Here is an 11444-nt window from a genome sequence, read left to right as displayed (position 1 = left end):
TTTGTCCTTAAAGTTCCTTGTTTGTTTCTACACATGGTCAGAAGAAGACAAATTGTACTATCAGACTTTGATAGAGACAACTACATAAGAAGACAAATCTGACGTGGTGTCTGGGTCCCTCAAGATCTTTTGTACTTCAGAGTCTGATGATCCTTAGAGTCTGATGAAGATCTTCATCTTCTGATTAGCATCCTTTCTTCCGATCCAAGGCGTTGACTTCTGGTTGACCTTTCTTCATATTTTTTACCACAATCTTGAACTTCTCTTGTGCTTTTGATGCTCTTATACATGTTCAGACCTTGTTAAATTTTAATCTACGGTCCTGCAAAATTAAACAGATATTAGCATAATACTTTGTTATCGTCAAAACCTTAAAAGAATTGTACAAACCGATTTTGTTCCAACACGCAGCATAGTTAACATCACATATAGGTATAGCAAATTGTTTACTTGACAAAAATCCATATGGTGACAATAAATTACTAATTTATTGCTTATTATTTGTTAATGTTTGATAATTTGTAATCAAATATATATCCATTCTCATTTCTCCAACGATTTTATGGCTACTACTCAGTTAGAATATTGTATTTATTGTTTATATTTTATAGAAATGCTTGTATGTATGCCTTCTTTGGCAAGTAGTCAGTCACTTGTGACTACTAGTCCATCATCAATTATACTGTTTTTATTGTTCATATTTCAAACATTTAGACGAGGCACACATAACCTTTTTGCATTTGCAAGTTTTCTACAGATTTCTCATAACAATGGAACTGTGTATATAAATTCACATATGCTGGCCATTTCTTCATTCTGTTTTTTCATCCACATAACAATGATCTTTACAGGTCCAAGCAAATAGTTCAAACTTCAATGTATTTTTGAAATCAATGAAAAAATGGTTTTGCATTGTATGCTCCTTTTCTGAATGTGTGAAATAAAGAACGAATGTGCCATGGCTACCGTCAAGGATCTCTCTATGAAGGCCACGATATCCCCAAACATCATCAATATTTGTGGAGAAAACCATTGGATGAATCTACCTATGTACAGTTGAGCAAATACAAATCTAACATAAAAATAAATACAGATATCGAGTCGAGATTGAAGGTGTTTATTTTTTAGTAGAACAAAGCATTAAACCATATGCAAATAAGATTGAAACATATACAGAGATTGAGAAGTGGAACAGGCCTCCAATTAGACATAATGACAGAAAACTCAAATTCACAGAGATCGGAAAGTTTGTTGGCGTTCATGAGCAATCCAATTCAGCTGCAACCAACAAGCACATACAGTTGAAGAACTCTGCTGAAAGGTGGCAAGTAGAAAAAGAAGAATAAATATCCTTATTGGCACAATCAGAGATGACAAAGATTAGTTCTATGTTTAAAACATGAGTTTGTGATTTAATATATGTTCATGTTAAGTCAAAACAATTAGATAAACACAAATGTTGAAATGCAAAAATGATATTTACCATACTAATAGATTAGAGAAGAACCTAAACCACGTTACAAAAGTTTGATACAGTCAATGAATTACACCAACTCATTAAAATATATATGAAGTTATATAGATAAAAAGAGCACCTAACATATTTTGAGTCAATTGATATCTGTCCTTTTCATCTGTTCGTCATCAGTAAAACATTTACTGGACTTGGTTGCAGAACGGGAATGCGAATTTGGCTTCTCACAACAAGATTGGGCAGAAGCAGGCATGAAACAGAATATCACTCTATAACTAAAAAAGAGTGTAAGTGCATTTTGATGTTACTGTTAAAATTAACAGTACTAACTGATGATGACATAATAAGAAAGAAACAAAAAATAGGTGTTTCAGTGACTCACCATATAGGAAACTCATGTGATCAAATTATCATCGATAATTATGGAGGGAATGTGAGCAATCTTACGCCACTCTTTTCCTCGCTTCCTCCGCAAACTTTCTTTGAGCATTGGGCAGCGAGTCATATTTAGTACCAAAAGAGAGGAAGGCAAACCTCTTTCTGGTAACAACTTCAGTTTGGGGGCGTTAACAATCTCAAGGTTTTGGAGAGAAGTGAGATGTTGAAGCCACTTCTCATCAATGCTTGTATTATTAAGACCACCTATGCATAGTGTAACAAGCGATGCAGGTAGCAGTGGCACCATCAGCGTGTTCACCGTATTATTTCCATTAATTCGCAACACTGAAAGACAGGTGAGATGTTCCCAAGTATTCTGCAAAATAGCTCCAACATGGCCAACAGTCAGTTCCCACAAACTGAAAGGCAAATCATCTATGACAAATGATTGAAGATTTGGTAGATCATCAATTTCCATTTCTTGAAGGTTAGTTAGACTAATCATTGATTCTGGAAGTGAAGGGAGCTTCTGACATTTCCACACCGCAAAATAAATGAGGTTTGGAGTGTGCAATCCACCTGGGGGAAATGAATCTAGTTCATTACAATCCCATATTTTGATGCTTCTAAGAAATGAGAGACTATTTTGCGACCCGTCTTCTGCAATTAATATTGATTTCAGATTTTTACAAACCTCAATAAACAGACTCTTGAGGACAGGGAGAGCACCCAAGGTAAATGATATCATTGAATTACAGTTATAAGATATTCTCAATTCCTCGAGCAATGTGTAACTGTGAAGATAATCATGAAGGAATTCCAAATTCTCACAATTACTAATTTTGAGAAATTTCAAGGTTTTTGGTAAACCATCTGTTGGGAAAGACGTCAGAAATGGAAAGTCGTATATGGTCAACTGTAGAAGAGAATAGAGAGGGAGCATCAGTTGGCTGATTACATGAGAGAACGGAATTATAGTTATGAAATTGCTATTATCATCTGAATGTCTTGACTCCACCAGCAAAGGATATCCTCTTAACTCAAGTTCAGTTAAGGAAGGAAGTTTGTCAGGTATGTCTCCTCTCAGTTTCGGGCACTTGCTTAGTAACAAACTTTTTAGACTAGGAAAATTTGTAGTTGTACCTCCAATCATGTTCCACTCCTCCCATTCTGGCATATCCTCAAAGTGTAGAGTCTCCAAGGAGGGAAATGGTTGAAAAGAAGGAGGGTTATCACTTCCGTAGAACTCTGTACCAACACTCTTTATTGAAAGCATCGAATCAATAATGAGTTCTTTCAAATTACCCAATTTTCCAAGGGATGGAAGCCATATACACTTATCACAATTCGAGATCCTTAAATACACCATGTTGCCAAATAAAAAATCACCCAACCAATTTGGAATGCTGAATCCACCATAGCCTTTGATGATGAGACTTTTCAAATTTGTTGAGGGTCTCAAATTTTCAAGTACAACCCTTTGAACTTGTGAATCTGAAAAAGTACTACCACAATCCCATTCTAAAGCTAACTTGTCTATCCGTTCTTTCATCTTCAAATTGGCTTGAAAAGCTTCAGAGGGGTCAGTAACATTTTGTAGTTGTGAGATGGAAAGTTTTCCATGTAGGTGGGTAAATTTTCCTAGCTCGGCAAAGTTCAATCCATCATTACGTTTACTGACGACAAAGTTAGACAAAGTGTGGAGATTTTCTAATTTGGATATTTGTATTGGCATCCCCCTCAATGCAGTGTCACTAATTTCAAGGCAGCACAGATTGACCAATTCTCCTATGTGGTCTGGCAATTCAATGAGCCTTGTACAACCTGCCAAGAACTGCAGATTGTAAAGCTTGCATGTTTCAGAAGGCAACCTTCCAATCTTAGTGTGAGAAACATTTAAGTACCGCAGGAAAAACAATTTTCCAATAGACTTCGGAACCTTAATGATACTCTTGTAGTTTGACAAAGACAACGCACGTAATTGTTTCATTGTCGGCAGCAAGTCATTTACTACCTTGTTTGATAACAAACAAAAAGGCCGTTGTTTTTGTAATGGAAATGCTAGAAAGGTACGTAGACCTTTTACTCTATACAATTTATCAAATTTTTTAAAAGAGTCATATGGTCCTCTATTGTATGATAAATTATCTATCCTTGCATGTAAGTTCTGTCCGTCCAACCAGGTACAATATGAAGATGAAACCATTGTAGCCAAATCATGGAGGAGGCTATGCATTTCAAAGTTTGCTTCCTCATTGCCAATAGATCGTCGATGTATCAACGATCTTGACACTAGTTCATCAAAGTATTCTTCTCCGACTTTTTCCTGATCTGCGGACGATTCTACCAACCCTTCTGCAATCCACAATTGAACTACCGCATTTTTTTCTAAGATGGATTTCTTCGGAAAAATTGAACAATATTCAAAGCACCGTTTTAAAGGATCCAGAAGATAACAGTAGCTCAATTGTAGAGCAGGTAGAATATCATAATGTACCAATTCCCAAATTTTATGTATTAGGAAATTATTCAAGTAATCCGGCTGGGACAATTTGATGCAAAGAAAATCTGCAAGTGCTACTGCAGCTAATGGTAATCCATAACATTTTATTGCCATTTTCCTACCTACTTCTTCTAGATTGGATCGTTGCTGGTTGTTACATGTTCTAAATGCATGTCTGGCAACTAAAGACCAACAATCTTCGCTTTCTAGAGGTCTCAAATAGTGGACATAAAAAAAGGTTTGCATGGATTTTGGAACTCTTTCATCTCGTGTTGTGATAATGATCATGCTTCCTGTTTTCATAGCATTTAAGATATCCATAAGTAATGTCCAATTGACAGATCTTGCATCCAAAACATCATCCAATACTAACAAAAAATTTGGATAAACGGTATTCAAGTTATCACTATTGACTGTTTGAGAAGTAACAGATTCAAGAATGGTTTCCAAAACCCTGAAATCATCATAATGTTTAGAGAAAACCCTGAAATCATCATGATGTTTTGAGATAAACCTTTTTAACTCAAATTTCTCCATAACTTCGCGATCATTGTAAAGTAGTTTGGCAAGGGCTGTTTTACCAATCCCTCCCATACCCACAATGGAAATAACTCTTATTTGACTATCATCAAAATCACTAAACAACAAAAGATGGTTAAGTTTGTTCATATCATTCTCTCTTCCATAAATACAAGATTCATCATCTAAATTAGAAACACGTACACATCCTGAACTCAAGCCTTTTAGTTCTTTAATTAAATTAATGACCATCCTATTTAAGCGTTCAAAATGAGAAGAAAAATTATTCATAACCTGAGAAGTAGGTGTTAGTGTTTCATTCGCTGCATCCACTTTGCAACGCAATGCCTCAGTGTTGATTTCGTCAAATAATATGTCAACATGAAAAACAGCATCACTCAGCATATTCAACCATACATTGACACTAACAGCATCATCGTTAACTACAACTTCAAAACTGAGCAGTTCTGTCTTGAGATTTTCCAAGAGCGAAACATCAAGCTTCGTCCTCCTGTAGTTGTCCACGAACTCACTAGAAACAATCTTGTTTAACATGACTTTGACGCAAGTTGAGAGGAGTGTTTCTAACACAATACCTTCCATTACTTGCTTTGTTTGTTTGTAAAAATAAGAAGAAGAGCTTAAGAAATCACAACAAATACAAGTCTCCATTTCCCTGGTCAAGTTGTTATTGATTTATTGTGAAAAAGACAGACGCGTAGCGTAGGTAGGCGTGGGCTATCAATGCTCCTTGAACAATGTTAAAATATAAACAAGACTTTTATAAACAAATATTGTGATACTCCCTTCGACGGTTCGACCCCATCTCGTTTTAAGCCTTGTTTGGTAAGACCAAAAAACTAGCTGATAGTTTATACCAGATAACTTATAAGCTCGTCTCACAAAAGAATCAAGTTAATACTATCTTACATATTCGGAGGCAATAATGCAGGAAGTCTAAAACATCATTTGAAGAACCATTAACAGCAACTTGAATAAAGATATATCATCTACTCTCTTCATTATCAATTTATAAGCAAATTTTGATTTTGTAGGTTCATTCAATTAATGATATATATGATTTGTATTATAGACCATATACATCATTAATTGAATGAACTTAAAAAGTTAAAATTTGCTTATAATTAACAACGGAGAAAGTATCATGATAGTGACATTTTTTTTATTATCTTGAGGCATTGCCTTGATCACGCTAACATATTATCATTGCCTTGATAATATCAAAATATTTATGATAATAGAAATAGTTTAATTTGAAAGAAATAAATAATTACAAAATAATTGTAAAAAAGAAGGAGCAGCATATACGTTATTTGTTCTAGACGGTCTAGAAGCCCACAAAGCAAAGCTCGTTAAGTCAAAGCCTAAAAACTAGGGAGAACACAGCGATGGAGCACACGAAGTCCTGTGCGAACCAATGCACAGGAGCATTCCCTGACACCGTCTCAACCGTCCAGATCATCAACAACGGCCTTCTAAGATGGCGCCACATCTCACAGAGACCGTTAAGCGTCCTCTATGTCTAGGTAAGGGTGACTCAGTGTCACCCTCAAGGTACACTTCAGTTTTCTTCACTTTTGAATATGACCACCTCCTTAGATACCGACTTGAGCATTGGAGTGTTAACGTATCTACATACACATTTCTCCTTTTGAATATTGAATTGTGTTAAAATGTTAGAATTGAGGTCTATAAATAAGACCATCCATGTACTCATTAATTAATCTTTTTCAATACAATTCAATATGAATTCTAAGGGTTTTTTCTCTATGTTTCTTCTTATGAATCATACTTCTCCTATGAAGCTAATCTTCATTTCTTCGATCCTATTATTTATGTTACTTGTCCATTTTGTATACACTGGACGTTCGGACTAGGTCGGCACCCCAAACAACTTTCATCCTATACCATTTACATATATATTATTAAAACGAGAAAAATATGTATCAGAGGGGGGGCAAACCAAACCAAGAGGGGGTAAAAAACATTAATGTCACGTATTTTTAGCCAAAGAAAAAAAAATCACTTGTGCTAGATAATTTTTCAACAAAATATTACTGGCCATTAATTAGCTGGTGATTAAGAATAAGTAATACTTGGATGTGAGTGATTCTCTCTTGTTAGATGCTTACAGGTATTCTCTCATACAAAAGTCCATTTCATAAGCAGAAAAATACGCCCACCAGTGACTAACTATACGGATCCTATCTTTATGCGTTACGTTTTACATTTTAATGCAAATCAAAACACTATATATACATTGTAAACAAGTTCAATAAGCATAACACAAACTTGTAATATCTATCTATTTCTTCCTTATAATTCTATAACCCTTTCAATTCCCACTAATCATCATGTCAAGTGCTCAACAAAACTTCAACCAAGCCCAATCCCACGGCCAGACTCAGGTGAAAGCACAAAATTGTTAAATTATATTTTAATTTTGTGAATTTTTACTACACATATATATCATGTTAACTTGTAACATTTTTTTTTTTATTATGGCTAGCCTAAGGCTGATGAATGGATTCAATCCACAAAGGATTCAGCCATTGCAGCTGTAGAGAGGGCTCATGCAGCTTCTACTGACAGGGCTCATGAAGCTTCTGACGCAACAGGGCAGAATGCCGCTGCAGCCTCAGCCCGGGTTCATTCAGCTGCTGACGCAACAGGGCAGAATGCCTCTGCAGCCTCAGCCAGGGTTCATTCAGCTTCTGACCCAACTGGGCAGACTGCAAAGGATTCGGCCTCTGCAGCCTCAGACAGGGCTCATTCAGCTGCTAACCCAACTGGGCAGACTGCAAGGGATTCAGCCTCTGCAGCCGCTGACAGGGCTCATGCTGCTGCTAACACAACAGGCCAGGAGGCTGAAAGAAACAAGGAGGAATCTGCTGGTTTTCTCCAACAGGTTGATAGTTAATATATATAATAAGAAAAAAAATTGATCGCAGAATTTAGAATTAGAACACTCACACACAGCACACTATTCGCTCGCGCTAGATCCCGATGGGTTATATAAATGAAATTAGTCTTTAATTCTGACACTAAATGTGATGAATTTTAAATGTTTTATCTAACTTTCATGTTAATACAATTTATATCACATTTATACATAAAGGTCTAGATTTATAGACTTTTTGTTGATTGTGTTAAATTTTGAATTTGGAATGTGTCATTGTAAAAAGTATATCTTCTTATATTGCAGACTGGAGAGCAAATGAAGAACATGGCTCAAGGTGCTGTTGAGAGTGTGAAGCACACCCTTGGCATGGACAATAGCAGCAACGCCAACGCCGCCAACACCAACGCCGCCAACACCACCGCCGCCAACAAGTAAACTTGGACATCTTGATTCATTTGTGAATGTTGTCCTGCTATACCTCCATTCAAATGGAAGGATAATAATGTATTCATTTATTTTTCTTTTTAGATAGTATAGCTTTTTCCTAGTTGTTAGGGATTAGCATACTACTACTTATGTCATGATTATTGTGCTTTTTGCTAATAAAGAAAGCCATATCATTTATAATAAAACTTATATTCTCTCTATTTTTTCTATCTTGCTTTAAAGCTTAATACACAGTTGTCTGGCCTATTGATAGATTTTTCAACAAGCATCTAATCAAATTAAATCTTATATATCACAAACAGCAATTTTCTGCAGAGTTTAGAATGTGAGGTTGGAGGATTAGTGGGCCTTTCGTCTATGTAAAGTGTACTATCTAAGCCTTTTGTCTTTGCGAGTTTAGGGCACTTGCTTTTTAAGTACCTCAAAATTGTTTATCTTGTTGAAAATAGCCGGTTGGGAGTTATGAACCGATATTTTATACACAAAAATAGTCGATCGAAAGTTAAGATTCGATTGTGAGCGAATTTAAAATGCCTAAAGAGCAATTGTCTGAGTTTAGAATGTGAGGTTTGAGGAATAGTTGTCCTTTAATTGAAAGTGTATGATTACAACGACTAATTTAATCTATTACACAAAATATTCTTTACTTTAATTATTATCAAGACTTTTAAGATAATGCTTGTACATATATTTTTTGTTTCACATGTGAGAAAGTGCATTCTGGCATTTAACATGTTTTTATACTATTTGTATTTGATAATTTAGGCTTCCTAGCACTAGAGATTGTTGATCTTCTAAAAAGAGTTTTAAGTACATATATGTTGTGTTTAAGGGGATTAATTTTGCCACCTAAATGAGTTAGCGGCACAACTTTTTGTCCGATTGTCTTTCATTTCTCTGTAGAAAAAAAATCTGTTGGAAGTAACTCTATTGAAGGTGTGTTTGACAGCAAATGTGGATACCTCTCCAACATGAGATCCAAACATTGGTTCATCACATTGTGGAGTCTATCTCGAAAACTTTGTTGGTTTTTACAAAAAAGAGGGTAACAAGCAATATGCTGAAAACACTTAAATTTTTAATAAGGACGATTTTATTATTTAAAAATAAATTTGAGGATAATTATGTCAATGTAATTAAAATTGCATCAACTCGTATCTCTTTCCTTTCCCTCCCCTCCAAAAAAACTCCAATTTGAGGGGAAGCAATAAATAAGCTTACGAGGGATTTTGCTCACCTTCCTCTCCCTCTCATCCTCTTCTAAAAATTGAGCCAAACACAAAAAAGTTAAAATATTTCCTCCCCTTCAAAACCCGCGAACCAAACAAACCCTAAAAGAGATTATTTTTAATTTGACGTGTTTAGTTCAAATTTTAGAAGGGGAGAGTAGGGGAGCAAAATCCCTTAAAGTCCCATTTTTTGTTTTCCTGAAAATTGGTGTTTTTTGGCTCAGAATGGAGGAGATCTCTTTAAAAACTTATTGCATTACCAAAAGTATCTTTAGATGAATTTAAAATCTCAGTATTATCCTTGTAACAATTTTTTTTCATTATTAAGTTATATTATCCTTGTAACAATTTTTATTATCTTTAGGTTATATTATCTTTGTAACAACTTTTATTATTATATTATCTATCACTCTTATTTGTTACTAGTAAAAACAAACATTTTTGTATATTTAATTAAGTTTAAGGGTAAAACAGTAATTTAATTTTAAAACTCCTCCTCCTCTTGTGAATCAAACTCATTTATAATTAAAATCTCTCGTCCCCTCCCCTCTTTTGAACCAAATATAATAGATTAACAATTTATCTCTTTCAATAATTGAAAAATAACTTTTTGTAATTGTTGTATGTATTTTTAAGAGGTAATTGTCGCATTTTTTTTAAGAGTTAATTGTTGTCCTTTTTTTTTTTGGTAAACCAAAAATATCGCACAATTACAAAGCAATCGATTTAATGAGTTGATCCATCTGATCATCTTAACAAATACTTCCTCCGTTTCAAAATACATGTCCAAGTCAACTACTTCACATATGCCAATGCATAATTTTGACTGTTAATATCTTTAATTTTCTAAAGTAAAAAATTATAAAAATTTAATATTTTGAAAATATTTGTCGAGACAAATCAAACAACATCTTACATGCTAATATTTGTATTTATATATTAATTAAAAAGTATAGTCAAAGTAAGTCAAGTGAATAGTGCACATTGCAAAAATTGGACATGTATTTTAAAACGGAGGGAGTATTTTTTTCGCATGTATAGTCATAAAATGAGTTTTAGACTAAATGGTTAATCGTTCTTAGTCTCTATAACTTGTGTCACCCTAATTATTGTGCTTTTGTCCAAGAAAATTGCTATTTCAAGCGAAACGTTATCTCGTGAATACATCGCAAGTGTGTATTCCACACAGTCCCTTTTATTGACTTTCTTCTTTTCCAATTGACTTACTATAAATTGTGAAAAATTCTAAATTTTCATTGGTTCCTTTTTAATTCGTAATGCTTTTGTGATGGTTTTGTTCGCTTTATATAGCAATGTTAATTGTCCAATGGATATGATATAAATGGAATAAATATTTTTACATAATCAAAACACTACTAAGTGGTTGAATTAAGGTTAATAAATTTCATTTAAAGTCAAATCCATTGAAAGTAACTTTGTGTAATCTTTGAATGAAACGCGTCTTTATCTAACACTAATTCTTTCTTTAGTTACAATAATATAGACCATGTACATGATCTATCCGATGAATCTAATAAATATAGATTTTTATTTATAATAGTAATTAAAGATTAATTAAAATAAATAAATAAATAAAATGTGCATCAGCATCACTGAAATGAAAAATTGACTGACTTTGAATACATTAACCAGCACCATGTCACCGTCCATTGACATAAACCCGAACAAATTCCAGAACCAACCACCATTTCCCATACATAAACCTTCCACACCCGTACACGTAAAACTAGGGGTGGGCATGGTTCGGTTAACCTAAAAAACCGAACCGAACCGAACCGAAATTTTAAAATGGTTCGGAAAACCGAACCGAACCGTTTCATGTATGCAACTAACCGAACCGAACCAAAGTTATGGTTCGGTTAACCGTTTTCTTACCTATGAACCGAACTGAACCGAACCAAAACCAATATTTTGAACCAAACGTATTTTTTTTTTCCTTTTGTGAATTTA

At 34.3% G+C, this 11444-nt stretch overlaps 2 protein-coding genes across 2 annotated transcripts; one reads left to right on the top strand and one right to left on the bottom strand.

The window, feature by feature from the left end:
* Positions 1 to 1868: 1868 nt before the first annotated feature.
* On the bottom strand, positions 1869 to 5477 carry LOC11420677 (putative disease resistance protein At3g14460). The gene has a single exon (XM_003590160.2). The coding sequence runs from the start codon at positions 5475 to 5477 to the stop codon at positions 1869 to 1871; it is 3609 nt and encodes a 1202-aa protein (XP_003590208.1).
* A 1683-nt stretch (positions 5478 to 7160) lies between these two features.
* On the top strand, positions 7161 to 8444 carry LOC11438263 (late embryogenesis abundant protein 1). The gene is made up of 3 exons (XM_039833506.1): positions 7161 to 7303; positions 7405 to 7803; positions 8101 to 8444. Exons 1-3 carry the CDS (start codon positions 7250 to 7252, stop codon positions 8230 to 8232), a joined length of 585 nt encoding a protein of 194 aa, XP_039689440.1. The 5' UTR covers positions 7161 to 7249; the 3' UTR covers positions 8233 to 8444.
* Positions 8445 to 11444: the final 3000 nt, after the last annotated feature.

The sequence above is a fragment of the Medicago truncatula genome, chromosome 1, assembly GCF_003473485.1.
Source record: "Medicago truncatula cultivar Jemalong A17 chromosome 1, MtrunA17r5.0-ANR, whole genome shotgun sequence".
Taxonomy (NCBI): Eukaryota; Viridiplantae; Streptophyta; class Magnoliopsida; order Fabales; family Fabaceae; genus Medicago; species Medicago truncatula.
Note: the sequence above shows the minus strand (reverse complement) of the source record. Positions and strands in the feature narration are given on the sequence as shown.

Bases quoted from the DNA above. Each gene is read 5' to 3' on its own strand.
- LOC11420677 (XM_003590160.2), bottom strand. From the start codon at position 5,477: ATGGAAGGTATTGTGTTAGAAACACTCCTCTCAACTTGCGTCAAAGTC.
- LOC11438263 (XM_039833506.1), top strand. From the start codon at position 7,250: ATGTCAAGTGCTCAACAAAACTTCAACCAAGCCCAATCCCACGGCCAG. The intron at 7,304-7,404 runs GTGAAAGCACAA...TATTATGGCTAG, and splicing joins AATCCCACGGCCAGACTCAG to CCTAAGGCTGATGAATGGAT. The intron at 7,804-8,100 runs GTTGATAGTTAA...CTTATATTGCAG, and splicing joins CTGCTGGTTTTCTCCAACAG to ACTGGAGAGCAAATGAAGAA.